Source organism: Tursiops truncatus, chromosome 17, assembly GCF_011762595.2.
Source record: "Tursiops truncatus isolate mTurTru1 chromosome 17, mTurTru1.mat.Y, whole genome shotgun sequence".
Taxonomy (NCBI): Eukaryota; Metazoa; Chordata; class Mammalia; order Artiodactyla; family Delphinidae; genus Tursiops; species Tursiops truncatus.
This window is the reverse complement of record NC_047050.1, coordinates 45,579,064-45,606,336: the sequence shown is the minus strand read 5'-3', so window position 1 is coordinate 45,606,336 and position 27,273 is coordinate 45,579,064. Positions and strand designations below refer to the sequence as shown.

The window sequence follows — 27,273 nt, the reverse complement described above, 5'->3', positions numbered from 1 at the left end:
CTCTACCACAGAGCATGAGATATAAGAGGTGAATCTTAGTTCTTATTTTTCTAGTTATGAGCATCTTGCCAAATACAATGTAATTTCTAAGAGTTTATGTTCTTTTTCACAAAATGACTTTGTATAATACTCACCTGGTAGAAAAACTGGTTGTTTTTAGAGGTATCACTGAGAGATGATACATGTTTATCTCTCAACCGGCTACCTTCCCAAGATATCTTCAGGGATAGTTTTTGACTATACTTGATTTTCTGTGTATAGATTTAACTTTGAATTTAAACCTCTGTGCCCAATGCAGTTCCACAGTAAACTGTTGTTTGAACTTGTGCTGCTAGATTTGTGTGGTTCATTTAAAATTTTTTATTATTTGTAGATTTCTTGCAATTGAAATTTGGGTTTTGGTGTTGAGGTTTGGATGCCTTTAAGTGGGCTGGAGACTTGGAGGGAGTAACGTTAGAAAATTTCAGGAAAGAGATCTAATTGGAGGGTGTATGTTAAAGCAGACCTTTTCAACACATTTACTGTTAACCTCAAATTACAATTTTAGACTTCTTTTTTTAAGTCTAAAGAGAAAGGGGGGAAACAGTTTAAATAATACGAATTCTTGAAAGTTCTACTGACTTGGAACCCAGGCTGGAGGGTTTCCTGTACTCCCATACTGGCTTTCTCCTAGCTGTGTGAATTTGAGCATATTGCTTATTTTTTAAATCACAGCTGTAAAATAAAGTTGAACTAGAACAGTTCCTTTAACTGTAAATTGATACAATGATTTATCTTTTTTTGAGGGTTTTAATCGCCCTTTGTTAATGCAGCGTGTGGTCTTTGGAACAGTAGTATTAGCATAACCTAGAGTAGAACTGCAGACTCTCAGCTCCACCCAAACCTGAATCAGAAATCTGCATTTTAACCAAGTGGCTTGTATGCATATTAAAGAGAAGTACAGTTGCCACCAGTTCACTGCCAAGCCAGTTATCTCTTTAATTTTTGTTAGTCATCTATTCTCCTTCCAGGATATCTGATGTTTTCTCGCAAGTTGGCTTAGAGATATAAAACTTTTTTGAGTGGGGTGTAGTTGACTCCATAGTTAGAGGGGAATAGATTCTAAGTTGGAAGTTTCATAACAAGCTTCATGTTTTAAGCACGACCATATTAAAGGATAAGATTTTTATTTCAAGTCTCTTTTTTTTTTGCGGTACGCGGGCCTCTCACTGTTGTGGCCTCTCCCGTTGCGAGCACAGGCTCCGGATGCGCAGGCTCAGCGGCCATGGCTCACGGGCCCAGGCGCTCCGCGGCAGGTGGGATCTTCCCAGGCTGGGGCACACACCCGCGTCCCCTGCATCGGCAGGCGGACTCTCAACCATTGCGCCACCAGGGAAGCCCCAAGTCTCTTTAATGGAAACCTAACTTTGCATTATATTTTATATTTCTACTGGTGTTTCCTCTTAGGCTTGAGAAACATATTAGTGAGCTCATACATTTATAAATGATTCTGCCAACTCAGGGAAAAGTCTTCAAGGTAATTAATATTGTAGAACTCAAAAAGTCTATAATTTCCGCGTCTTTTTTTGTTTGTGGAGGCGTAGTGTATATAGGCACAGGTAGAAAATGCTAACACTACATTCTGAAGGTTCCGGCAGCCAAAGTGACTGACTTATTTATTATGCCCAGGTACAGTGTATATTATGTTAAGTGAAACTTTAGTTCTTGGTGCTTTGCTATAAAGCTACAGCCACAATCCCTTATTCATGTAATTCCAAAATCCAAAAGTTAAAAAAAATTATATAGCTTCCTTGATGTGACCTAACCTGATTTGGGAACAAAAAGTTGACCTGAATCTGAGCTAATATGAGGCTATTTTTATTTTGACTTATCCTGTTTAGTGCTAATATTCCTAATTCTGCTGCCTCCTGGAGAGCGTTAAATAATATATTAAACGTATATGTACTAAATTGCCATTCTAAAATCTGAGAAATTTTGAATCCAAAAACATACCTTGCCCTAAAGGTTTCTTGACTAGAATTAGTAAAGGTGGCAAGAGAAATTGTACATTCCAGAAATGTCCTTAGATATCAATAGCTGTTTGCAATACTAGACATTGAAATCCTGATATTTCCTGTGGAGCAACAATACTGTTTGGAAAATTAGAAGTCAAAGGATTTAACACACTGGCCTTCATGGAAAACACTTAGCACATAGCACTGCAAAATGTATAATTCCATGACCCATGTTATGCTTCCAGCACTCCAGTAGGATTTCTGTGCAGGTGGTCTAAGCTCTAGGATTTGGCTTCAGAGTTAGGTTTTCAAATCCAGGTAACCATCTGAATTTTTAGATAGTTCATTTCATTAAGTATATGGAAACTATAAGCTGCTTGCATAGTAAAATTTTTTCTTTTGGATATGTGTGTGGTGTAATGTGTGAACACTGTAAAGATATCATAACAAATGCTTAAGCTTAATAATATCTCAGATTACTGAAGGGCTCTAATTGTGGAAAAGTTTTTGTGTACGTTTTAAATTTCTTAGGCTCTGTGCTGCAGTAGTTTTTTCAGTGGGCTATATTTTCAAGTTATTTTAGCTAGAGCGCCAATTATAATTAATAGATCAGCCTAATGGAAAAATTTTAAAGGCTGTTTCAGAAAACTAAATTCTCTTGTAACCAGCTGCTTTTATTAGCAGATCTAGTGATGACGTCAGATTAAGTTAATTATTAACATATAACTTAATGTTTTGTTTCTAAGAATAGAAAAGGGATTCAATTAATTGATTTGTCTAAATGGACAAATTTTGTTTAAAATTTTAAATATTTAAATTACCAATATTTGGTAATTTAAAGATTCTGTGATGTAAGCAAATTCACAGAACTTTTATTAATGGTTTTTGGTGCTCTTTGACCACGAAGACAAATAAAACTATCATTGAAAATACACAGATTTAGGGACCAGTTTTTAAAGTATGTGTATCCCCTTGGCATGCAAAAAGTAGTATTCAGTGGTGCCTCATTGCTTGTGTAAAATAGCAAAAAAGCATTCTGTAGAAGCCCAATGGGAGTAATAGGATGTTAATGGGTAAAACGGTTTGGGGGACATGGTATTCTTTCTTCAGGCAAATTTAGGCTTTTCTAGGGGGGCCAAATAGATTAGAAAGCAGTGTAGACCATTTTTAAAGGGAATAAAATTGTTCTTGCATTTATTACAGAAGATAGTGAGCTGAGAAAGTTAATAGTCACTACCAATCTGTGTATTCCATTACACTCCCTTTGGTCTTAAATTCAGAGTTTTTGAGTTTGGGGTTTTTCTTCTCTGCCCTCAAAAAAGCATTTAGAGACACTTAATTCTTCTGATTAGGAGTAAATAAGGTATTGTGTAAACTGTACGTCATAAGCTATAAAATCTAGGTAAGTGGTAGGCTGCAGATTTAGGCTGGCCATTATTCAGACCGGCCTAAGGAGGCCGTTGCAAGTGCAATGCCATCGTGTTGGTAAGGCCTAGAAGACACAGATGATTTTGTCCTTCACCTCCATTCCAGGGCCATCCGTGCACACTGAAGCAGTTTGTCACAACCTAACTGAAACAAAGATTTGGCCATCCTTTTTTCTAATCTAGGGAATAATGTGAAGAATATTATGGCATAAGTAGAAAATATTTGTGCAGCGTACTGAGTTGCAAGGATTAGGCTGATGAAGTTCAGCCTGCCCAAACCATACCCAGCCACCATGAGGTCTTAAATGCCTGTAACTGAGTGAGTTGCAGCAGGAGTCAAGATGATAAAACCCTTTCGGGATGCTCTGCTCTAAACTTTTCCACCTTTCTTCATTATCTTATGTAAGCACACATTTCATTTCTCTAGGATTTACTTGGTGTGGAGTTTTGACCTTTCTTTCCTTTACTGTCTAGTTTTGTAAACTTGTGAATTGATCTTTGTTACCTTGAGCAAAATTATTTGGGGGTACCATGGTTTTTGTTCCTGTTTTTTTATCTGTGATGTGTGTGGACTTGATCCTTAGAAGTTTAAAATTTTTTATGAAGACAGCATTCTCTAGAACTGCTCTGTTCAGTACAGTAGCCACTAGCCAGGTAGCTATATAAATTTAAAGAATTCAAATCAAATAACATTAAAAATTCAGCTGTTCAGTTACTTGGGCACATTTTGAATGCTTGGGAATTATATGTGGCTAATGGCTATTGTTTTGGACAGTGACAAAGAATGTTTCAATCATCATAGAAAGTTCTGTTGGACAGCATCACTCTAGGATAATTGTTACTGTGAATGTGAGTGGTATTAGCCATATTAATCTTAAAATATCTATTAATAAGAACCATAAGAATTACACATTCTCTTCTTTCTCCTTAGGTTTGTCTAATAAACTGTTCTTGACAGTAGGGGCTTTTCAGTTTTATATTCTAGTTGAATTCTTTAGTTGCCCAGCATGTTCTTAAGATCCAGCTCCCTGCTATACTTCATGTGCTTATACAGACTGAACTTAATATTAGGTTTACGTTGAATATATGACTTCAGATTATTTTTGATCTGTTTCTTTCTTTTGGCGGGGGGTGGCTTGTGGGATCTTTGTTCCCCAACCAGGAACGAACCCTGGCCCCCTGCAGTGGAGGCATGGAGTCCTAACCACTGGACTGCCCGGGAATTCCCTATTTTTTGTTTTTTACTGCAAAGATACTGTGGTGCCCAGTTTATAAAGAGCTCCTAAATAAGTATAGTCTCTCCTTAGTTCATCATCTAGGTTCAGCATGGTTGGCATGTTATATTTGGCATGACCAAGAGTAGGATGGGATATCCTAGTATGTTGAACATGGATACTATAGCAAAATAAATAAAACTCAAAACGAGAGATACTTGCTATCCCGAATTCATGAAGAGCTCTTACAGGTCAATAAGAAAAAGCAAAAAACATGTAGGGAAATGAGCAAAAGGCTTAAAAACAATTTTTTTTTTTTTTTTTTTTGCGGTACGCGGGCCTCTCACTGTTGTGGCCTCTACCATTGCGGAGCACAGGCTCCGGATGCCCAGCCGCTCCGCGGCACGTGGGATCCTCCCGGACCGGGGCACGAACCCGTGTCCCCTGCATCAGCAGGTGGACTCCCAACCACTGCGCCACCAGGGAAGCCCTTAAAAACAATTTTTCACTAATAACAGCAGTTTCTACTCCCAGGTATGTGGCCCTAGACTGTAGCACACTGCTTGGTTCTTCATTTGTGGATCAGCTAGTTTGCAGACCACAACTTGAGCAGTGTTCCCCTTGGGTACATAAATAACAGCAAGAAATTATATTATGGTGTTTATAAACAATATAGCAAAAAAAATGGGACAACCTATAGGTCCTCTTTGGATAAATAAATGTTGTACATCTACAAAGAATAGTACACAGCAATGAAAATTAATAGATGGGACTCCAGTCCCATCTATCTGTGTGAAGGAATTGAAATTATAAAGTTGAGCAAAAGACGTCATAGTAGGAAAACAACAGTGACTCCATTCATGGTTCAAAACCAGTAAAGCCGATGTTTTAGAGGGCAGATAGAGGAATAAAAAGATTAAATAACAAGGGAATGATGATTGGAAAAGTCTGAACATGCTTATTCTAAAGGAGATGCGACCACTGCTACCTGTAAAGATGTTTAGGGGCTTCTGAGGTATTCAGTCTTCCTTAACCTGGTGTTTACTGCAGTCATTGTAATGGACACATGCTTTATATAATAAAAATAAATTTTCCTCTTGGTGAGGTGGCAATGAGATCTGCCCTAGGGTAATCAAAATAGTAGTTAAGTGCATTTATTTAAAAGGTTATTTCCTGTGCTGCACCAGGAAAACTAGAAAGCTTGAAATAATATGGTTATGTATTTGCTGCTATTCATGTTGCATTATAATAGTTATCTGTAATGTTACTACATTTTTATCACCATAGGGATTTACATATTTCACTTATGTACAGGTACATACTTGCTCCAGAAGAAATTTAGTCTTCACATCAGATAGTCAAGACACATTTTTTAAGAGAGCCTAATCTTGTCAAGTTCACTTGCAAAAGTATATTGCTATGAAAATCCTGTATTTCCATTTTCTCATTTAGATGTATTTTAGAGTTTAATGTGAGGCATTTCATTGGGCAGCCTTTACCCAAGCATTTCAAACTTAGCCTGTTGGGCTCATTTCCTTTAGGATTCCCCCCACCTTTATGTATTTCCTATTCATTCTTGTTCTTGTCTGTTTTTTTTAAAATAATTCGTCAGCAGTCACCTTTAGTGTTCTTCCTCTAGAGTTAGTTTTTTTCAACCTTATCAGCTGAAAAATAAACTTAAGGGTGTTTATTGCCATTATTGGCTTTCCTCTTGCTGTCAATTAAAGCAACCCCTGTCCTGATGATCCTAAGTACTCAGTGTAGGCTGTTGTTGTTATCCATCACTTTTGGTCCAACATGGCAAAAGTTCATATGGTCTTATGATCACACAATTTATTGGAACTTCTACCTACTAGTTCTGATACGTAGCTTCCTGGAACTGCCTTCCTGGAGGCCTGCTCCAGACCTCATGTTTGTAGTACCAGTGTCATCCCTTCTGGCCTATTATTTCCAAAGGTATTCTCTGTGGTAAGTAACATTTTTCTGTGGGATGTAGAATGCAGAGGTGACTTTGACAGCATTGTGTCTATTTTTTTTCCCCCCATTGTGTCTATTTTTAAAGCTGTGAGCTGAGTGCTAAGTCATCAAATGCCTATGTAAAAGTAATAATAAAGGTAGATTAGAAAACTACAGGTGGAACTACCATGTGGCCCAGCAGTCCCACTGCTGGGCATGTACCCTGGGAAAGCCATAATTCAGGGAGAGTCATGTACCAAAGTGTTCATTGCAGCTCTATTTACAATAGCCCAGAGATGGAAACAACCTAAGTGTCCATCATCGGATGAATGGATAAAGAAGATGTGGCGTATATATACAATGGAATATTACTCAGCCATAAAAAGCAACGAAATTGAGCTATTTGTAATGAGGTGGATAGACCTAGAGTCTGTCATACAGAGTGAAGTAAGTCAGAAAGAGAAAGACAAATACCATATGCTAACACATATATATGGAATTTAAGAAAAAAAATGTCACGAGGAACCTAGGGGTAAGACAGGAATAAAGACACAGACCTACTAGGGAATGGACTTGAGGATATGGGGAGGGGGAAGGGTAAGCTGTGACAAAGCGAGAGAGAGGCATGGACATACATACACTACCAAACGTAAGGTAGATAGCTAGTGGGAAGCAGCCGCATAGAACCGGGAGATCAGCTCGGTGCTTTGTGACCGCCTGGAGGGGTGGGATAGGGAGGGTGGGAGGGAGGGAGACGTAAGAGGGAAGAGAGATGGGAACATATGTATAACTGATTCACTTTGTTATAAAGCAGAAACTAACACTATTGTAAAGCAATTATACTCCAATAAAGATGTAAAAAAATAATAATAATAATAAAGGTAGAAATACCCTTAGGCTTCTTCAGAATAATAGTAGTAGTGTAAATTTCAAAATATCTTAAGTTCTCATTTTTAATGAGTAAAATTCCTTTTAGAAAACTGGTCATGTGTTAAGGTTGGGTTTCCTGCTTAGATGTCTCTGAAACAGTACTCTCAAACTTTCAGCTCTCCCTGTTCTACTTCCAGGGAGGTCTTCACTTCAGAAATCCAAGACTCATATTCATCCAGCTTGGTGTCAAGTGGGCTGTTGCTGCCAGAATTATCTTGTGATTATTTGAGAGGTGTATCAGTTTCTTCTGAAGTACAATCAACTGTAGAAGCCTTTGTAGCAGGTGTGTAACAAGGCAAGTGCCCAGCTGCTGCAACCACTCCTCTTGGAGCTACCCTCTCGATGACATGAGGACTCACGACCTCATGAAAGACTCCAGGGAGCAGTGTGTGGTTCTTGGGAGCCTTTTCCTTCCTTGGCAGCTCTTCCTGAAAAATGTATTATCCAAAAACACCAATATGAAGGTGTAAATAAGGAATGTTAAACATGCTCTTTTCTTCCCAGCTATGATGTCCAAGAGGAAATTATTTCGTTTATAAACATAGTATTGTGATTGCAGCAGTTGTATTAGTGTAAAATAAGCTGAGCTTTCTTTCACCGTATATTTAGGTGTTTGGTTTTGAAAATAGCTCAAAGGCTCTTGTGAGTAGAGAACACATTTTAGTGTCTATTGATAGAAATAAACTTGGGAGCTTTTATTAAAAATGGATTTGCTCTTTTAAGTTTAATTTAAATAAGTCAATGTCCAGCAACACTAGACTGTAGTATGTAGTGGTCTATAACATGTTGGAACCAATAAATCAGTCCTGTTTCTGATTTATACACCTTTAAAAAAAAAGAATGGTGCAGTGTCCGTTGGGAATTATAACCAGGATTAGATTGGAACATGGGGGAAGTTTGGCATCATTTGGGTTTGAGTCTGCTGCATTCCTTTTTTTGGCCGGAGCACTTTGCAGGATCTTAGTTCCCCAGCCAGGGATTGAACATGGGCCCCCTACAGTGGAAGTGCAGAGTCCTAACCACTGGACCACCAGGTGAATTCCCTGAGTCTGCATTCTTAATGGAGAGATCCCTGGAAATTCCCTGTGATGTGGATTAACTTGGTGGATCTGGCATACAGTATAAACTCTGCTCACCCCCAACACATGCACACTTATTTTCATTCTGACTCCCTAGGACATGCTGTGTGTCAGATTTTTGGTTTAACATTACCACCAAGTAACTTTAAATGCCTCTTGAAAACATTTTACTCAAATATTTCTTTACTTTAGTGCCTTGTAAAGCAGAAATGTAGAACATGAACCTTTTTGCAACAGTGAAACTTTAAAGTATTTTTGCTCACATGTTAAGAAAATTGCAAGCATAGGCTTCTGAGGGTATGGTTATGAACTGCTTTTAGGACTCTTTCAGTGAGATCGGGTGTAGGAAAGACTTAAGAATAGTCTATGCTTAGCCACCAACTTAAGCCTTTTCAATTGTTGGAAATACTGGGCTTCCAAGTGAACATTTCATTTGAGCACAGGGTTTGTGGCTCAAAATGTGTTAGAAACCCTCTTTCCTGAAGGTCTTTGTGTTTTGTGGATTCTTTTGAGGAATTAGTTTTTCCTGGGCATAGCTTTTAGTTTTTAACTGACAGTTGAGCTTTGCATTTACATGTGGGTCACTTGTATATCAAGGTTTTGGGCTCCTTTTAAGGATGTGAAAGATGGACCTCCTTTTCAACACACTTCAGGGAGTTCTTTCCTGTCATCACCACAACGCTTAAGTTTCAGAACTCCCCATTCTTAGAATTGTCCTTTGTCCATCTTTTCTCAGCACCTACTCTGGGCTAGGAAATTATGGAAATCTTAAGATCTTCTTAGGGAGCATCTGAGAAGATAAGCCGAGATAGAGCTCACTTATCTCAACATTTACCATCTTTTATGTATAGACGTTATTAGTATTGGTTTTAATCAACTATTATTGCAGTGCTTGGTATAATTACGGAAGTAAAAAAGTTCTACGTTTACATCTGTCTTAGTTGTTTCAGGTGTGTTGGTCCCAAAATCGTTTTTGTCAGGTCCTGCCAATATAGCAGATTTTATTTTATTTTTTCTGTCACAGTCCTTTCGTGAGTAAGCTAAGGATTGGTAAACTAACCCTATGGTTACTTCAGAAGTCAGAGTTCCATTTCAGTGATGGTAATATATCCACTCTAATGTACTCTCAATCTTTCCTTTAGAGCAGGGCATGCTTTAACATATCTTTATTCATGTTGGTAGTACATTTATTTGTCAGCTGTTTTAGTTTGGCCTTTACTGTTTAAAATTATTCCACTTCACAAAAGTCTGTAGTGACAGAAAGCAGATAAAAATGGTTGCCTGAGGTGGACAAAAGGGACATGAAGAAATTTATCTTTATGGTAGTGCTGGTTACAATGGTGTATACATTAGTCAAAGCGTGGGTGTACATTATTGCATGTAAACTGTTGATAAGATGGATGGAAAAGAAAGAAAAATTCAAATTTAGAGTTTACCTGAGAGCTTTAGACAAAAGATATAGAAGGAGCAAGGTTGAAATGTAGAAACTAGTCATAAAGAAAGGTTTGAAAGGCTATGAGAAGGCATGATAGGATGTTTTGGTACCACATGTGAATAAACTTTATTATACAGAGGTTTAGGAACTATGGGAATTTATGTGTCTGAGAAATGGTTAATTGATTATGGGGGTGTCATTTAGTCTATCAAAGAGACTGAGAGTTGTGTTTGGTTTCCAAAAGAGGGATCCCATGTTTTCTAGGAACGGGACTGCTGGGGAGACAGAGTTTTCCTTTTAACAGACAGGCATACCTCGTTTTATTGCGCTTGGCAAATACGGCATTTTTCACAGACTAAAGGTTTGTGGTGACCTTGCTTTGAGCAAGTCTATTGGTGCCATTTTTCCAACAGCATTATTTTTTAGTTAAGGTATATACATTGTTTGTGTTATTTCGGTGTGTGTGGGGTTTTTGGGTTTTTTTTCACACCTAATAGACTAGAGGATAGTGTAAGCATAACTTTTATAGGAACTGGGAAACTGAAAAGTTTGTGTGACTCGCGTTAATGCAATACTCACTTTATTACAGTGGTTTGGAACTGAACCTCCAAGGTATGCCTGTTAATTTGATCATTAGCATCTCTAGAGCTAGCCTAGTTAGTTCTGTGCCTCAGTGTCTTCATCTGTAAAACAGAATAATACTGTCATAGTGGGGTTTTTTTTAATATTTATTCATTTATTTATTTTTGGCTGCATTGGGTCTTCGTTGCTACACGCAGGCTTTGCGCAGGCTTTCTCGAGAGTTGTGAGTTGCGGCGAGCCGGGGGCTTCTCAGTGGGGGTGGCTTCTCTCGCTGCGGGGCACGAGCTCTAGGTGTGTGGGCTTAGTTGCTCCGCGGCGTGTGGGATCTTCCCGGACCACGCTTTGAACCCGTGTCCCCTGCATGGGCAGGCGGATTCTTAACCACTGCGCCACCAGGTAAGTCCCTGTCATAGTGGTTTTAAAGGTTAAGAGAATATTGTATAAGTACTTGGCACACTTATAAAAAATGTCTGCTTTTAGATTTAAGCTAGTTTAGCAGGCAGTGAGAGTTGAATCTGTAGATTTTATAGTTTGAAAATAGTTGGAGCGGCCGCCCGCTCCATCTCCAGAGCGCCCTTCAACTGTCCCCTGACCTGCTTCCGAGTGCCAGTGCAGCTCGAGCCTGCCGACCATGCCCGCGGGCGTGTCCTGGACGTCCTACCTGAAAATGTTCCCTGCCAGCCTCCTGGCCATGTGCGCCGGCGCAGAGGTGGTGCACCGGTACTACTGGCCAGACCTGACAATACCTGAAATTCCACCAAAGCCTGGAGAACTCAAAACAGAGCTTTGGGGACTGAAAGAGAGACAACATGAACCTCAAAATTCATCTCTGCCAAGAACTCTGTGAATAATATTATGAGAATTAAATATGTATTTTTAGGAAAAAAAGAAAAAGAAAAAATAGTTGGAAAAAATTTCCTATCCCTATGACCATAACCTTACTTAATCTAGAAAAATTTCTGAAGAATGTGGGCATTCAGCAGGTAAGACTGGATTGAATGGGCCTGATGTTTGTGCAGCTGTTTAGGATCCTGATGTTAGAGGAAAATTAGCCTTCTTGTAAACACTAGATGTAGGAAATTGAGGTTCATCTTGTCCTGGCTTTAAAAGCTAGACTTTACATTTGGTAGCAGTTGCCTGTGATGGTCAGTAATTGATAACTCAAGGTTCCCAGGTAAATACTGCATAGAGTCTCATGAGTGGAAATACTAGGCTAAAGATCTTGATTAAGTATTTTTCATCATTAATAGAATAATTGATCTTTTTGAATGAGTAGGTTTTATCTGTTCTGTTGCTTTAGTGCATAGTTGAATATCCCTCTAAAATTGATGTTCCAGCTGGTCTTACATTGCTTAAAATAAACATGTATCCTCAAGCCTAAAATGTGTACTTTCTGGGTACAGATTTAAATCATTTCTGGTATCATAATCTAAGAGATTTGCTCAGCTAAACTGAATGTAGTGGAGTTCTTGGAAATAAAATTGTCATTTTTAAAATACTGCTTGTATTTTATGAAATTTGACTAATGCTCTGGCTTATTGATGAGTTTGTTTTGGTACAACCAAAAAGCCGACACTTTTTAAAAAAATTTATTTATTTAATTTATTTATTTTGGGCTGCATTGGGTCTTTGTTGCTGCACGTGGGCTTTTCTCTAGTGTGGTGAGCGGGAGCTACTCTGTTGTGATGCGCGGGCTTCTCATTGCAGTGGCTTCTCTTGTTGTGGAGCATGGGCTCTAGGCACATGGGCTTCAGTAGTTGTAGTTCGTGGGCTCTAGAGCGCAGGCTCAGTAGTTGTGGCGCATGGGCTTAGTTGCTCCGTGAAAGCCGACACTTTTGAGAACCATTGAAATGGAGTATATTTTTAGGACAAGGGCCGTCACCCATGGTGAACTCTTGCATAGAGCAGGGAGAGGGGAAAGGAAAGGGGGCAATCAAGGATGTAGGAAAAGCTGTGCAGGTTTTAAAATAGGTTGCCAAGAGCTGGTCTATGTCCGTTATAGTTAATGTGGCAACCAGAAATCAGTCCCAGGCAATGAGTAGCATCCTGTCTAGAGGACTTGTTTTGTTTATGGACTTTATATTAAAATAAATCTTTGCCTAAAGTAATGTAAGGATCAGTGAGTTCAGCAAAGAACATAAACTTATTGTGTGTGCCGCTCCAGAGGACAGTGGGTGATTTGGAGAAAGAGGGAAAACTTTATTTGATTGGGGAGGGGTTGGATTTAGTCTGATGCCCTTTTAAAAATCAGAGTTCTTAGTAAATAAATGGTTTAGGATGTATAATAGGTTCCTAGCTTATGCCTAGTTTCAAATTATGATGGCATTTTTGTATTTCTGGCAGTTGGTGACTTAATTTTAGCTCTTCCGAGTCAACACTTAAACAAGCGATTTTAATTTTTTTACAACCATCTTTTGAGGAAGTACTTAAGGTAGTTAACTGAAGTTGACCTCAGATTGCGCAGCTATTAAATGACACAGCCAGGACTAGGTCTTCTGACTTGTAGTCCAGTAACATTTTCACCAATCAGCTCACCTCATAAGAGACTTAACATTGTTAACTTGATTTAACTAGTCCATTTTAGCTTGTGGTGGGATCTAGATAGTGTGTATCAAAACTACAGATTGTCCCCTAAAGTTGGCCTCCACTTTCACTCATTCCTATTGTTGATATTTACACATCACCTACTCTAGAATTCTACTTAGAAGACGTTTATCTGCAGTTACCTGGTAGCACACTGTTATGTGGCTGGCAGTGTATTGAAGTTCAGACTATTTTGATTTCTTAGCTGCAGACATTTATTCCGCTAGCTGTCTTTACTTAAAATGAGTAAAATTGTCTGTGTGATGGAGGAATCACGAAACAAGATGAATAAAACAGACTGGCTCTGCAACTCTGTATGTAAGGTGACCATGTTTACTTGTAATATTTTGTGCATATGTGTCAATTACCTTCTCAAGAAATTGTCATATTAAGCTTATTTTTTTAATGTATAAATTCACATTTATTTGCTTTAAAATGGGCACTAAAGGAAAGGATATTAGTGATCTAGTATTTCTGAAAGTGTTAAGTGATCACAGATTCTTCACTGAATTGGGTACTTCTTATTAACACACTCTCATTGACAACTCATACATTAGGTTTGACTAATGAAATAATACAGACTTGGAAATAACTTCTATTTTGACAGTTTGTTGCATATTCTAAGGACCCAGACGTAAGGCTTGGTGGCCCGTCTCTTGTTTTTCCTGGTTTATGACTTTCGGCTTTGTGGAATACGGCTGAGATGAAAGGATTTATTGACGATGCAAACTACTCCGTTGGCCTGTTGGATGAAGGAACAAACCTTGGAAATGTTATTGATAACTATGTTTATGAACATACCCTGGTAAGTGTGTCATCTCACATTTCTGAAAACAGTGTTATAAATTTCTGAAATCTGAAGCATCAGTGCTTTGTTTCCAAGGTCTTAATATAATAAAAGTACTTTGTTCCAGGTTGTCTTGACTTGACAACCCCAGTTCCCCTTGAGAAGTGATGAGATTTTCTTTCTAGCTCACATTAAAAAAAAAAATGCTTCCGGACAGCCCTTTCTCTTCTGTGCTTTATAGCACCTGTTTTGTTTTTTGTGTGTGTGGTACACGGTCCTCTCCCATTGCGGAGCACAGGCTCCGGACGCGCAGGCTCAGCGGCCATGGCTCACGGGCCCAGCCGCTCCGCGGCATGTGGGATCTTCCCCCTGCATCGGCAGGCGGACTCTCAACCACTGTGCCACCAGGGAAGACCTGTATGTTCTTTTATTTTCTTGATATGTTGCCAGCTATCCACTTAATCAGTACATGGCTTCTTACCCATTTTTCTCAACTGTGTACTTCCGTAGATTTTAATTTATATTTCAGATAATCTTGGTTGTGTATGTTGAATGAGAATTTATACTGAATGCTTACTCTCCACTGCCCAAGTGTCAATTTCTATAGAATCATATTTATTGCTACTTAAGATCATTTTTGTTTCGTACTTACTGATAGAAAAATTTTGTTTACTGCCTTACTGATAGAATTTTTGTTGAAGCTAATTTCCCATATTCCCCAAATTCAAAGAATTGTTTTTGTGTTACTGGTGTTCAGTAATAGGATATCCAAAAAACTTTCTTCTTCTCTTGACCTTTACAAACGTGCTTAAGTCTTCTCACACACCAGCAAAATCCTGTTATTTCTCTCTTCTGCCATCAGAATTCTTTTTGGGGGGTGAGGAAGAGTGACGCTTGTCCTACCGTTCAGTCTGTTCTATAGCTAAGTCATTCTACAGTTAATTCTCTGATGTCACTAGTCTTAGTCACTTTTACAACACACTTCCTGGGGATGGCAGCATGTTTTTTAAGGATGGGGTAACTTCAGTACAACTGTCCTATATGTGCCACCCGTAACCCATAATTTCTGGTCGTGTCTGTTTCTTGGTCAGTATGTTCCAGTAATGTATATCTTCAAATAATGTGGACTATAGAAAACAGTAATAGCTTCATGGCTTTTCAAACAATATTTGGATGTTGTATGTTTTTAATAAGATTATTTTGTCTTCCATCTAACATTGGGTAATTTATGCTCTGGATGACATGCATAGTCATCTCTCTACCCCTAGAGTAGCCCCAACTTTGAAATCATTACACATCTCTCCCAATCCCTAATTAAAATCTGTTTGTTCGTTTGTGTCACGCTATGTGGTTTGTGGGATCTTAGTTCTCCAACCAGGGATTGAACCCAGGCCACAACAGTGAAAGCGCAAGTCCGAACCACTGGACCTCCCGGGAAATCCCCCAGTTTTCTTTCTTTTGAGGGAGGAATATCCTTACTCAGATTTATCTGACATTTAGTGTACTTCTGTATTTTTAAATTCAAGTTTGCCACCTATATGCACACAAACTACCAACTTTATCTCCTTAAAAATTGGTTTCTTTTGTTTCCTTGTTTTACTGTCTTTAAGTGAAATTCATAATGGAGATACAGCTTTTTGTTTAGGTTTCCTCATTCTACTTACCGTATTAGGAAATTAGATTGTATACTGCTAAAGTAGGTTTATTTTAAACGGTTAAGGAAAGCATGGAAGGAAATAGGTAGTCTCCTTCCCCTCCACTCCCCAAAAGTAAAATTGAGTCAATTCTGAAGTAGAAAGTTACTATAATTGATATATTTTTTTTTATCGAAGAGAATATTTTCTATACCAGCATAGCATAGCACAGCACAGAGTCAAATTTAAAAAGAAACAAGCCTTAAGTGTGGTAGTATGTAAATGTTTATTTTGGCTCATTTGTGGAGGAAAAGGGAGTTATTTCCTATTTATGATACTCTGTTTTCTATAGTTTTTTATGTTTTTCTTTTTCATAACCATAATAGACAGGGAAGAATGCATTTTTTGTGGGAGATCTTGGAAAGATTGTGAAGAAACACAGTCAGTGGCAGAACATAGTGGCTCGGATAAAGCCATTCTACACAGTAAAGTGCAACTCCACTCCAGCTGTACTTGAGATTCTGGCAGCTCTTGGAACTGGATTTGCTTGTTCCAATAAAGTAAGTCATTTTCATTACTTTATTACTAAACTGCAACATTTTAAAATTGACTAATTTTTGGTGACCCACAGCAGTAGGAGAACAGTTGCAAGGAAGTTTTGACTTTTGAATGTGTTTCCTAACTCTTGTTTAAATTTGCAGTTTAATATTGGAAATTTACAAACTTTCAAGTGTACCTTTCAAGGAACGTTTCAGTGAGATGAGATTTTATAAGCTTTATTTTTCTTTAATCAAAAACTGTTATTCCTCATTTTTAGCCTAGAGCTAGCTTGACCAAATTACTTCTTATGACAGCAAGATAATATCCTAAACTATGAGATTTCTCTGATGGTAATTACAGGCGTACCTCAGAGGTACTGCAGATTGTATTCTAGACCACTGCAATAAAGTAAGTCACATGAATATTTTGGTTTCTCAGTCCATATAAAAGTTATGTTTATACTATATTGTGGTCTATTAAGTGTGCAATAGCATTATGTCTAAAATATAATGTACATACATCAAATAAAATAATGCTGTTGAAAAAATGGTGCCAGTAGACTTGCTCAACACATGGTTGCCACAAATCTTCAATTGTAAAAATGCAGTATCTGCAAAGTGCAATAAAATGAGATATGCCTGTATACCTTTTTAAAAAAAAATAGGATCAGTATTTAATTTTAATTTTATTTTTTGGCTGCTTTGGGTCTTTGTTGCTGCGTGTGGGCTTTCTCTAGTGCAAGCAGGGGCTGCTCTTTGTTGTGGTGTGCAGGCTTCTCATTGTGGTGGCTTCTGTTCATTGCGGAGCATGGGCCTGGGCGTACAGGCTTCAGTAGTTGTAGTTGTGGCTTGCGGGCTCTACGGTGCAGGCTCAGTGGTTGTGGTGCACAGGCTTAGTTGCTCCGCAGCTTGTGGGATCTTCCCGGACCAAGGCTCGAACCTGTGTCCCCTGCATTGGCAGGTGGATTCTTAACCGCTGCACCACCAGGGAAGTCCCTGTATACCTTTTTAAAAGGTTTTTAACAGAGTACAGTATGGTAAGCATTACCGGAATCTGAACTATGACATACATAATCCTAATTTAACCTTATGTAATTTGAATTTAACCCAAAAATAAAGGTATGGGGTAGTGATTGAAAAGTAATAGAAAGCTTGCCTTTTAGATGACACTGTTTAAAATCTGTTTTTAGACTGAAATGGCTTTAGTGCAAGAATTGGGTGTATCTCCAGAAAACATCATTTACATAAGTCCTTGCAAGCAAGTGTCTCAAATAAAGTATGCAGCAAAAGTTGGAGTGAATATCATGACATGTGACAATGAAGTCGAATTGAAGAAAATTGCACGTAATCACCCAAATGCCAAGTAAGTGTAAAACTAGGTACATGGGACTATTATTACCTAGGGTTTGGGGTTGTCTTTAGCCTGGGAAAAGGGGGCATTTATGTAGAGCAGTGGTATATGTTGTGATTACTGTGACTTATTTCAAGTTCCTTTATGGAAAATGCTACTAGCATTTTATTGGCTACTTCTGATCCTTCCTGTGGAGCTGGAATGAGATAAGGGCATTTTGGGATATGAATTTATAATCTTTAATTCAAGGAAGAGAATCTGGTTGGTAGGATAATCAAATTAGAGCCACAGCTATATTCTCACAATTACATTAACCATGCTAGTTATTTGTCATATTGGGAACAGGATGTGTTTTGGTCAGCTTTTTTTCCTGGTTAGCTGAGGGTTTAATCTGCCCTTTTAGATGTGGTTTCTTGAATGGTTGTCCTTTGTGTCAGTGTCTTAGGAGCCTAGTCCATAGATTCCTGGGATTTCTTGAAGGCCCTTCTCCTCAAACAGGAAGTTTAATGTTTTTACTTGTACCTATATGCATCCCAAGAGTTACTTTTTTAACTAAAAACTTCACTTTTTAAAAGCAAAAAAATTTAAGGCAAAATTAATATTGCCATGAATTGGTATATCAAGAGGATTTTACAATATACTGAAAGTATATTAGTACAAAATTGTTTCCTTTTTAATAGGTTATTGTGTATGTTATATGTTGCCGAAAATGTGTATCATATCCATATTTCCCTTGTATTCATAATTTTCTTATTGACTTTAATGGTATTCTTAGAAAGGTATCCTGACAGGATTTATTACTCTGAAAACCTTTGTTTTGATAAAGGCCAGTTTTTTGATAAAGTGGTTCTAGGGAACCGCTTGTCTCTCTTAAAAGTCTTCTGGGGGTGGTGGTGGGGGAGTCTTCCTTTTCTGTGACCTGATTTGGGGTGTTTACTGTATTAGATTATAAATGGAATGGTATATTCTTGATAGAGCTGGTTCTACTTGTAGGTAGAATAATTTTGCTTTTACAAACAGCATTTTTGTATAATTGCATTTTTTTAGTGGTTTGTAATTACTTGGAGATTGCCTGATAGTCATGATCATTTTGCCTTGGTTGGCATGGTTTGGAAGGAGATACCAAATAGATTTGAATCAGCAGTCTAAAAGGCTGCTGTTGAGATACGTAAAATAACTTAGGACTTCCTAATTTTTTTGTTAGTTGTACAAAATTAATGGGAGGAATGTTCAGAATAAGTGGTAGAAGTTTCGCTAACTAGAACAATTTAGGAAATTTGGAACATTTAAAGCCCTGATCGTTTTTACTGAAAGACAACGATGGCATTGCTATTCAATTTAGTCTTTCTAGGTGGATTTATGGACTGATGGACTTGATTTGAAAGTAATGTCTTTCATTACAGAGCCCAACCGACTCTTGATGCTACAACAGAGTCTTAACTTCCTGCATTTTCCAAATTCCCATCCTTGTAAGCTTCATGCTTTAGGCCCTAATTGCTAGTTTTTTCTCTATACAGGATTGTTTTTCATTAGGTTCACTTGATTCATCCGACGCTGGATTTTGGAGCGCTGACAACATAATCAACACACTTCCTACAATCTTCAGGCTTCACATGTGCTGATGATGATGTAAACCAACTCTGCCCCAATCATCTTCCCCTTCTCTTAGGGTCTTACTACATATTGCAACAGAAGATAATATTGGAGGTGAAGAGGGTAACATGAAGTTTGGCACTACCCTGAAGAACTGTAGGCATCTTTTGGAATGTGCTAAGGAACTTGATGTCCAAATTATTGGGGTTAAGTGAGTATTTGTTTTAAACTTCATTTTGTGATGATAATCTTTGTCTTTATGTTACTGATTTAGAATTTCATTTGCATGAACTCTAATAGATTCAACTTTGGGTTTAATACACACATTTCCCTTAGTTCAGGAAAGCAACTAAATATGCTTATCCTTCATACTGTTTTGTACCTGTACCTTCCCCTCACCCAGTAAAGAGAGAAAATAGTAAATAACAATTCAGCTAGTAATGTAAATCACCTCTTTTTAAATTGAATGGAGGGATTTACTAGAATTCTAATGAATACCAAAATGGCATTCAGCTTCTAAGTTGTTGGAGATGTCATTTCATTTTTTCTTTTTCCTATCCTAAGACTTTTTCTCTTCTTTTTAATTCCTCAGGAGCACTTCAAAAAATCAGTAGACTTTGTTTTACCCTCTCAGCTTTCTGTGTGAGGAAACTAAGACCCAGAGAGTTAATGATTTTGATCATAGTTTCAGAACCATGATCTGAATCAAATTTGGAGCAGCTTAATGCTCCAAATTTTAAAATTGCTCATAAAGATGGATAAAGAATCACCACTGTTAAGCTTAAATCTACCATACTTGATAATATCAACAGTATTGGAGAGTTTTCATAGTTCAGCTAAATTTTATTGTTAACACACGGGAAAATTGATTTGGGGTATATTCTTCTATGAATTTTAACATATTTTTGTAACCACTGCCACAGTCAGGGTACAGAAAGAACCATATTTCGATTCAATTTATTTTATTTTATTTTTTGGCTGCACCATGCAGTTTGTGGGATCTTTGTTCCTCAACCAGGGATTGAACCCGGGCCGCCTGCAGTGGAAGCATGGAGTCCTAACCACTGGACCGCTAGGGAATTCCCTATTTAAATTTAAATAGTCTGAATCATTGATAAGTATCACTGTTAATGAATACTAACCAGTATCAGTACTACTCAGCTGAATTAATGTTCACTTGTATTTATTTCACAGTAGATACATTTTTATATTTTTAGATAAAATTGTGCGTTCAAATTAAAGGTTTTGTAGGGTGATGCTTGTTACTTTACCATATATGCATAAAAAGCATGTCCCTATCTGATAGTCATGAAGCATAACTGATAACTTATAAAAAATTGTTTATAAAATTACAGTATTATCCTAATATTGGATAATACTTTTCTAAAAGGCTGGTATTGTAACTTGGATGATTCTAATGCTTTAAGTATTTGGTAAGGTTAATGTGAATATTTTTTGTGTCAGTATGGTGAATGAGAAAGGACTTACAGGAAAGGCCTCTAAAACTTGCAGCAGCTTCAAATTTATTACTCCTATTTCTTTCAGATTTCATGTTTCAAGTGCTTGCAAAGAATCTCAAGTATATGTACATGCTTTATCTGATGCTCGATGTGTATTTGACATGGCTGTAAGTTTCTCCCTTAAATTATTTTGATATTTTAAGCCAGGATGTTATCTAAGATTCAGTGGTTTTCTACCTCTGAAGTACGCTCATTCATTCTTTTTTATGACATGCACATTTTAAAAAATGGGTGTGAAGGGATTAAATAGTAATTTACTTGCATATGTCTAAAGATAATACAGAAACATCAGGAAGACAATATATATAACATTGAATGAATCTGCTTCTGTTAGTAGAAAGCAAGAAATTTACTAAAGGTCAGAACAGAGATTATTTACCTCCCTTTTTTTTTTGAAATGTCCCTATATGCATTACAATTTGGAAAAGCATTTAAAGATTTTCCCCCCTCCACATCTCTAGGGAGAATTTGGCTTCACAATGAACATGTTAGACATTGGTGGAGGCTTCACAGGAACCGAATTTCAATTGGAAGAGGTAAACCTTGTTCAGTGGGTGGACATACTGGAATAATCTCTCATTCTTTACTGCTTACCTGGTAGATTTGTAGACGAGAGTTTTTACAGCAGCAACTAAAGGTGTAACATTGTTTAAAATTTTATTCTAAGAAAATGAATAGGCAATGAGAAGATAGCTTAACTTTGAAAAGTTTAAACTCTATAGCATAATTTTATCACAGAAAGTTTCTATTTTCAGTACTTGATGGCACAGATGAATTCATAACTTGGAGAGCTTGAGCTATTTTATCCAGATACACACCACTCCTCACCTTCCTAATATATAGAAACTGATTTGAAATTTTGTTCCTTCATTGATAGTGATTGAATATAGAGACATGACTTTAAACAATCACCAGTAGCCATTTGCCATTGGAGTTAAGAAAAAATTTTTTTTAATGCCATTATGATAGTTAGAAAATAAACTTTGATGACTTCAAAGCCTGCTTTATCACAAAGCTTCATGGTCTATAATTCAAATACTTAATTTTCCTAGAAAATTTAATAGCTATTAGTCTCTTAATATTGTGAATTATCTAATCCAATATTAAAACCATAATGTGGGGTTTTAAATCCATAGGTTAATCATGTTATCAGCCCTTTGTTGGATGTCTACTTTCCTGAAGGATCCGGCATTAAGATAATTTCTGAACCCGGAAGCTACTATGTGTCTTCTGCATTTACACTTGCAGTTAATATCATTGCAAAGAAAGTTGTTGAAAATAAGTTTTCCTCTGGAGGTAAGTTAAAAAGTTTATAGTTTTGTTTCTGTTAGTAGGTAATTCCAGTTAGTTCGAAGATGAGTTTATCAGATACTACTCAGGTACAAATTTACTGTAGGACATTTCATGGATTATAAAGTTGTGGGTGGTCTTCATCCATCAGTAGGCAGCAGCTAGGGAGCTTTGCAAAATGCCCTAGCCAAGGTCCCATTCCATAATAAGACTTTCTGAATCCAACTCTCCTTGATACTGATGTTGAGATAGGCTTATTTTAGATAAACTTACCCACGTGATTGATTCCCCTTAGGAACCAGTACAGTCTTAAATGTATGATTTGACAAGTTAATGAAGGCTTACACTGTCATCTCTATCAAGCTACAAATAATTTTCGTATCTTAAAGTTTTTTCTCAGTTTTGTTCCTTTGCCAGATAATCACTCTGATTATTTTTCCACCATAGATTAGTTTGGGCTGCTCTTGAACTTCATATAAATGAGGTCATATAACATATATTCTTCTGTTTAAGACAGCTCAGTATAATGTCCGAACCATTTTGTTTTACATTTATTGCCAATTAATATTCCATTTTCTGAATGAATATACATTGTATATTCATTGTATCCATTCTCTTGCTGATGATTATTTGATTGTTCCCAGTTTTGGGCTATTAAGAATAAAACTAGGGCTTCCCTGGTGGCGCAGTGGTTAAGAGTCCGCCTGCCGATGCAGGGGATACAGGTTCGTGCCCCGGTCCGGGAGGATCCCACGTGCCGCGGAGCGGCTGGGCGTCCGGAGCCTGTGCTCCGCAATGGTAGAGGCCACAACAGTGAGAGGCCCGCGTACTGCAAAAAAAAAAAAAAAGAATAAAACTATTACTACATTCTTGTACTACTGGAATTGTGGACATTTTTCATTTCTCTTAGGTAAATGATTAAGAATAGAATTGCTGGGTCACAGAGTAGGTGTCTGCAAAGATTTCAGAATGGTGTTACTATTTTGCCCCTCCAATGACAATGTATATATGCAAGTTCTGGTTGCTCCCCACCTTTACTGACTTTTTGGGGGGGGGGGTGTCAGTGTTTTAAATTTTATCCATTCAGTAGGCGTATGGTGGTGGTATTTCAGTGTGTAGTTTTAATTTGCATTTACCTGGTGACAAATGATGTAGAGCACTTTTTTCATGTCTTCATTGGTTATCCTCCTTTGTGAAGTGTGTTCAGTATTTTAGGCTAACAGTTTTAAGGTATGTCAGTATATATATATCGGTGTTTATGTTTTGAGGAATGTGAAACCTACAAGTCAGTTCTGTAAATACTAATTCAGACTTTAATACACCTTTTAGATGTTTTACTCTAAAGTCATCTTTACTTTTCCTGTTTCATTTCAGTAGGAAAAACCGGAAGTGATGAACCAACCTTCATGTATTATATGAACGATGGTGTTTATGGTTCTTTTGCAAGTAAACTGTCTGAGGACTTAAATACCATTCCAGAGGTTCACAAGGCAAGTTTTATTACATATAATATAAAAACTGCTTATATGGCAGTTTATGAACGAGCTGTTATTTTTAAGATACATCCCAATTTTTGGAGAAATATTTTAGGATGGGGGAAGGTTGCCCCTTTTTTGAGGATTTGCATATCTCTGGCTGAGTTCCTTTAGTTGCTTCCTTAGATAGAGTTAAGGAGCATCACTGCCGCTGGTTCTAGGCCTTTCTTCCAGGGGCACATTTGATCTGAGATAGTGAAAAAATGCTCTTATCCACCTTCAAATTCAGTGCCTGCCTGAGTAAAAACCTAACAAAACAACAACCTTTTTTTCTCCTACAGAAATACAAGGAAGATGAGCCTCTGTTTACAAGCAGCCTTTGGGGTCCATCCTGTGATGAGCTTGATCAAATTGTGGAAAACTGTCTTCTTCCTGAGCTGAATGTGGGAGATTGGCTTATCTTTGATAATATGGGAGCAGATTCTTTCCATGAACCATCTGCTTTTAATGATTTTCAGAGGCCAGCTATTTATTATATGATGTCATACAGTGATTGGTAAGATGTTGTTTTTGTTTTAAAGCAGATTGGGTATTTGAGGTGACAGAATGTTTGCTAATTTTAATTCTGTAATGAACGCACAACTTAAAAGTAATAGCAAAATGATCTTTTAAGAGTAATTGGGGGACTTGCCTGGTGACGCAGTGGTTAAGAGTCCGCCTGCCAATGCAGGGGACACGGGTTTGAGCCCTGGTCCAGGAAGATCCCACATGCTGCGGAGCTACTGAGCCCGTGAGCCACAACTGCTGAGCCCATGTGCCACAACTACTGAAGCCCGCACGCCTAAAGCCTGAGCTCCGCAACAAGAGAAACCACTGCAATGAAGCCCGCGCACCGCAATGAAGAGTAGCCCCTGCTTGATGTAATTAGAGAAAGCCCGCGTGCGGCAATGAAGACCCAACACAACCAAATAAATAAATGAAAATATAAAAAAAAAAGAGTAATTGGAAGACCACTTATTTTACAGTCCTATTTCATTGTCCATTTGTTATGTGGTTGTGTGCTCTTTATCCTTAAATTCAAATTTTCTTTTTTCTTATGTAGGTATGAGATGCAAGATGCTGGAATTACTTCAGACACAATGATGAAGAACTTCTTCTTTGTGCCTTCTTGCATTCAGTTGAGCCAGGAAGACAACTTTTCCACTGAAGCTTAAGCAGGCATTAACGCTTTTTTAGATATGAAGTTGCAGGTTAAGCTTGTCTGGTCTACATTCCAGTGTGGAAAAAATTTGAACAATCTTATTCTGTTAATTCTCTTGGAAACAAAAACTACTAGTAATAGCTGTTTGGGACCAGACAAAATTAGCTCTCACCTATAATTCACTGGGGGTAATTGGGAGATTAAGATAATGTATCCACATTTAAACTTACCAGTTTGCCCCACCCCTTAAGCGTTTAAAATAAAATATGCAACAAAATGGATGACTTAGTGGAGATGGAAGCCCATTAATTGGGTTCCCCATTAAACCGTTTACATACAAGTACACAGTTTTTATACTAAGGATTCGTGTTTAAAAAGTCTTGTAAAGTTAATGTCTTTCACCCAGATATATCAAATGTCAGTGGAAGACCAGTGTGATTTCATTAGATACGTTTAGTGTATTTAGAATGTGTAAATTTGTGCTTTGAACTGTAGTTTAATAAATGTACAATTGCATCATAGTATTTGTTGTATTTGACCTAATGTAACCCTTGTATGATTGCAATAAAATTTTGTGTAGATTTTACTGTTTTTTCAGGCTAAAACTTTGGGAAAGGGGCTAGCTAGCAAAGGTAGTTTTGAAATAGATGTGTATATGGACTGTTTAGAAGGTTATTTTCCTTTATAGCCCATTTAAGTTTAGTTTGGCTCAGTACATTTTTCAGTTATTTAATTAGTAATTTAAGTAAAATGTTTGGTAAATCATTGTGAAGTTGAGATTCATTATGGAGAGTTGATGTGCAGTAAGCATGTTGTTTAACAATTTTAACACCAAAAATGTTAATCCTTCATAAACCAATTGTAATAATTAATAGGTGTTTCTGTACAGATAGAATGCATAGAGTACCTTAGTAAATCTTTGAATCACAAATCTTTTGACTGAAATGGAAGATTCTCTTAAGTACCTTGAAAAAACTTTGGGGGAGGGAAATAAAATTGCAGAAAACTGCAGCGCACTAAATCTTAAAGAAGGGCTACATCTATATCCAGAAACCTGATGCTCCTTTGCACGGAATATTATTTAAATTGAAAATTGTGAGGTGGGGTGGGGAGAAGCACACCTATTTTCAGTTTCTCAATTGCAGTGATTTCAGACTTAGGGTTTGTTTTGTTTTAGCTGTTCACTTAGCTTCTTGTTATTTCCCATTTGTTCAGCTTAGTGTAGTTTTAATTCTTTTCATACTAAAATTTTATGGTGATTGGGGGAAGTGAGTTAGAGTCACTAACATGACAGTTGTTGCCAGGAATTTGCGTTGTTCACTGCTAGTATATTAGTTATCCTAGATCTCAGAATCACAATAGTAATAAGCAACAGGGGTCATTTTTTCCTAACTTACTCTATGTTCAGATGTGGAATTTCTGTCTACCAAGAGGAAATGTGACTTCACTTTGGTGCCAATGGACAGAAAATTCTACCTGTGCTACATAGGAGAAGTTTGGAATGCACTTAATAGCTGGTTTTTACACCTTGATTTCAAGGTGGAAGGAAATTGATCATGAATCTCTAATAAATTTCAATCTCTTAAACCAGTAGGTGCTTAATATTTTTGATTTGATTAATTCCCATTTGAATTTTGTGGGTCCTATTAATTAAAAAAAAAAAGACCCCAATCTGTTGTCATCTAAATTACCTTTGGGCTTTTCCAAGATGTAATGTGGGGTTTTATGCAAAATTCCAAGCTACCATGCAACTTTTTTTAACTGTAATGAGGAGGAATTGTTCCTAACCTTCTTTACTTGTGCTTTTTGGTCCAGAAATGCCAAATCTTTTAAGAGATGGTACAACTTTGAGTCGTTGGCCTGACTATACAACTTTGAGTTTCATGGCGTGTCGATTTTGCCATATTTATAGAAGAGCTATTCTGTGTATAACAGCTCAGAGTTGCAAGTAAGACATGAATGATACGGTAACTTTAAGAAATATCTGTGTTGTATTTGAAGACTGTTTGCCATAAATCTGAAGTTTGAACTTATGTATTTCAATTTGGTTTGCTTAAAATAATTAATGTTAACAATTTTTTTTAAACTATTGTAATCTCAGTTCAGAATTTAACTGAAACTATAAAACCCAAATGATTTCTATATAGTAAATTGAACTGTAAAGGTAACTTGTGTGTGATTCTGAATACACAGATAAAATGTTTTTATTCCTCCTTACATTTTAGTTTTGCTTTGCTTTGGCTTCTGTCGTGAAAGACTTGTAATTTTACATATCAGCTTTGTGTGTTAACTTGTAAGCATTCTTTCAGAATCTTGCTTTATCACATAGTAACAAATTGAATCTGGTAAAATGATTCTGGATATTACATACGGAATACTGAAGGCTTTGATAAAGTCCAATATATATGTGAGCCCAAAGATTTTTCTTTGGGTCACATATTCACCAGCTTCCTAACAGGTTTAAACTTATACTTAAATAGTTCTGTATAAATTAAGCTAGATATTCCTTCCAAGTAAATGTGGGCGCTGATATTGAATGCAAATTTGGGTTGAAAAAGCCACACCAGTTTTTTTTGGGTTTTTTTGTCTCTTTTTGGGGAGTTACTCTTGATTTCCTCACAGTAGTTATTAGCAACTTGAGCAGTAATGTAGTAAAGGATGCTTGCTTAATTGGCTTGAAAGT

General features: G+C 37.2%; 1 protein-coding gene and 1 pseudogene across 7 annotated transcripts in view; both read left to right on the top strand.

The window, feature by feature from the left end:
- AZIN1 (antizyme inhibitor 1) overlaps positions 1 to 26,866 on the top strand; it is a 32,381-nt gene extending 5,515 nt beyond the window's left edge. The window contains 11 exon segments of one of the 7 annotated variants that reach the window (NM_001291513.1): positions 7,659 to 7,804; positions 13,808 to 14,005; positions 16,008 to 16,181; positions 17,351 to 17,523; positions 19,181 to 19,315; positions 20,650 to 20,731; positions 21,086 to 21,160; positions 21,761 to 21,920; positions 23,289 to 23,404; positions 23,731 to 23,945; positions 24,492 to 26,866. In NM_001291513.1, coding sequence (NP_001278442.1) covers positions 13,904 to 14,005; positions 16,008 to 16,181; positions 17,351 to 17,523; positions 19,181 to 19,315; positions 20,650 to 20,731; positions 21,086 to 21,160; positions 21,761 to 21,920; positions 23,289 to 23,404; positions 23,731 to 23,945; positions 24,492 to 24,603 — 1,344 coding nt within the window. In that variant the 5' untranslated portion in view covers positions 7,659 to 7,804; positions 13,808 to 13,903 and the 3' untranslated portion in view covers positions 24,604 to 26,866. 7 annotated transcript variants of the gene reach the window in all.
- Positions 7,823 to 13,258, top strand: LOC117308705 (ubiquinol-cytochrome c reductase complex assembly factor 6 pseudogene; annotated as a pseudogene).
- Positions 26,867 to 27,273: the final 407 nt, after the last annotated feature.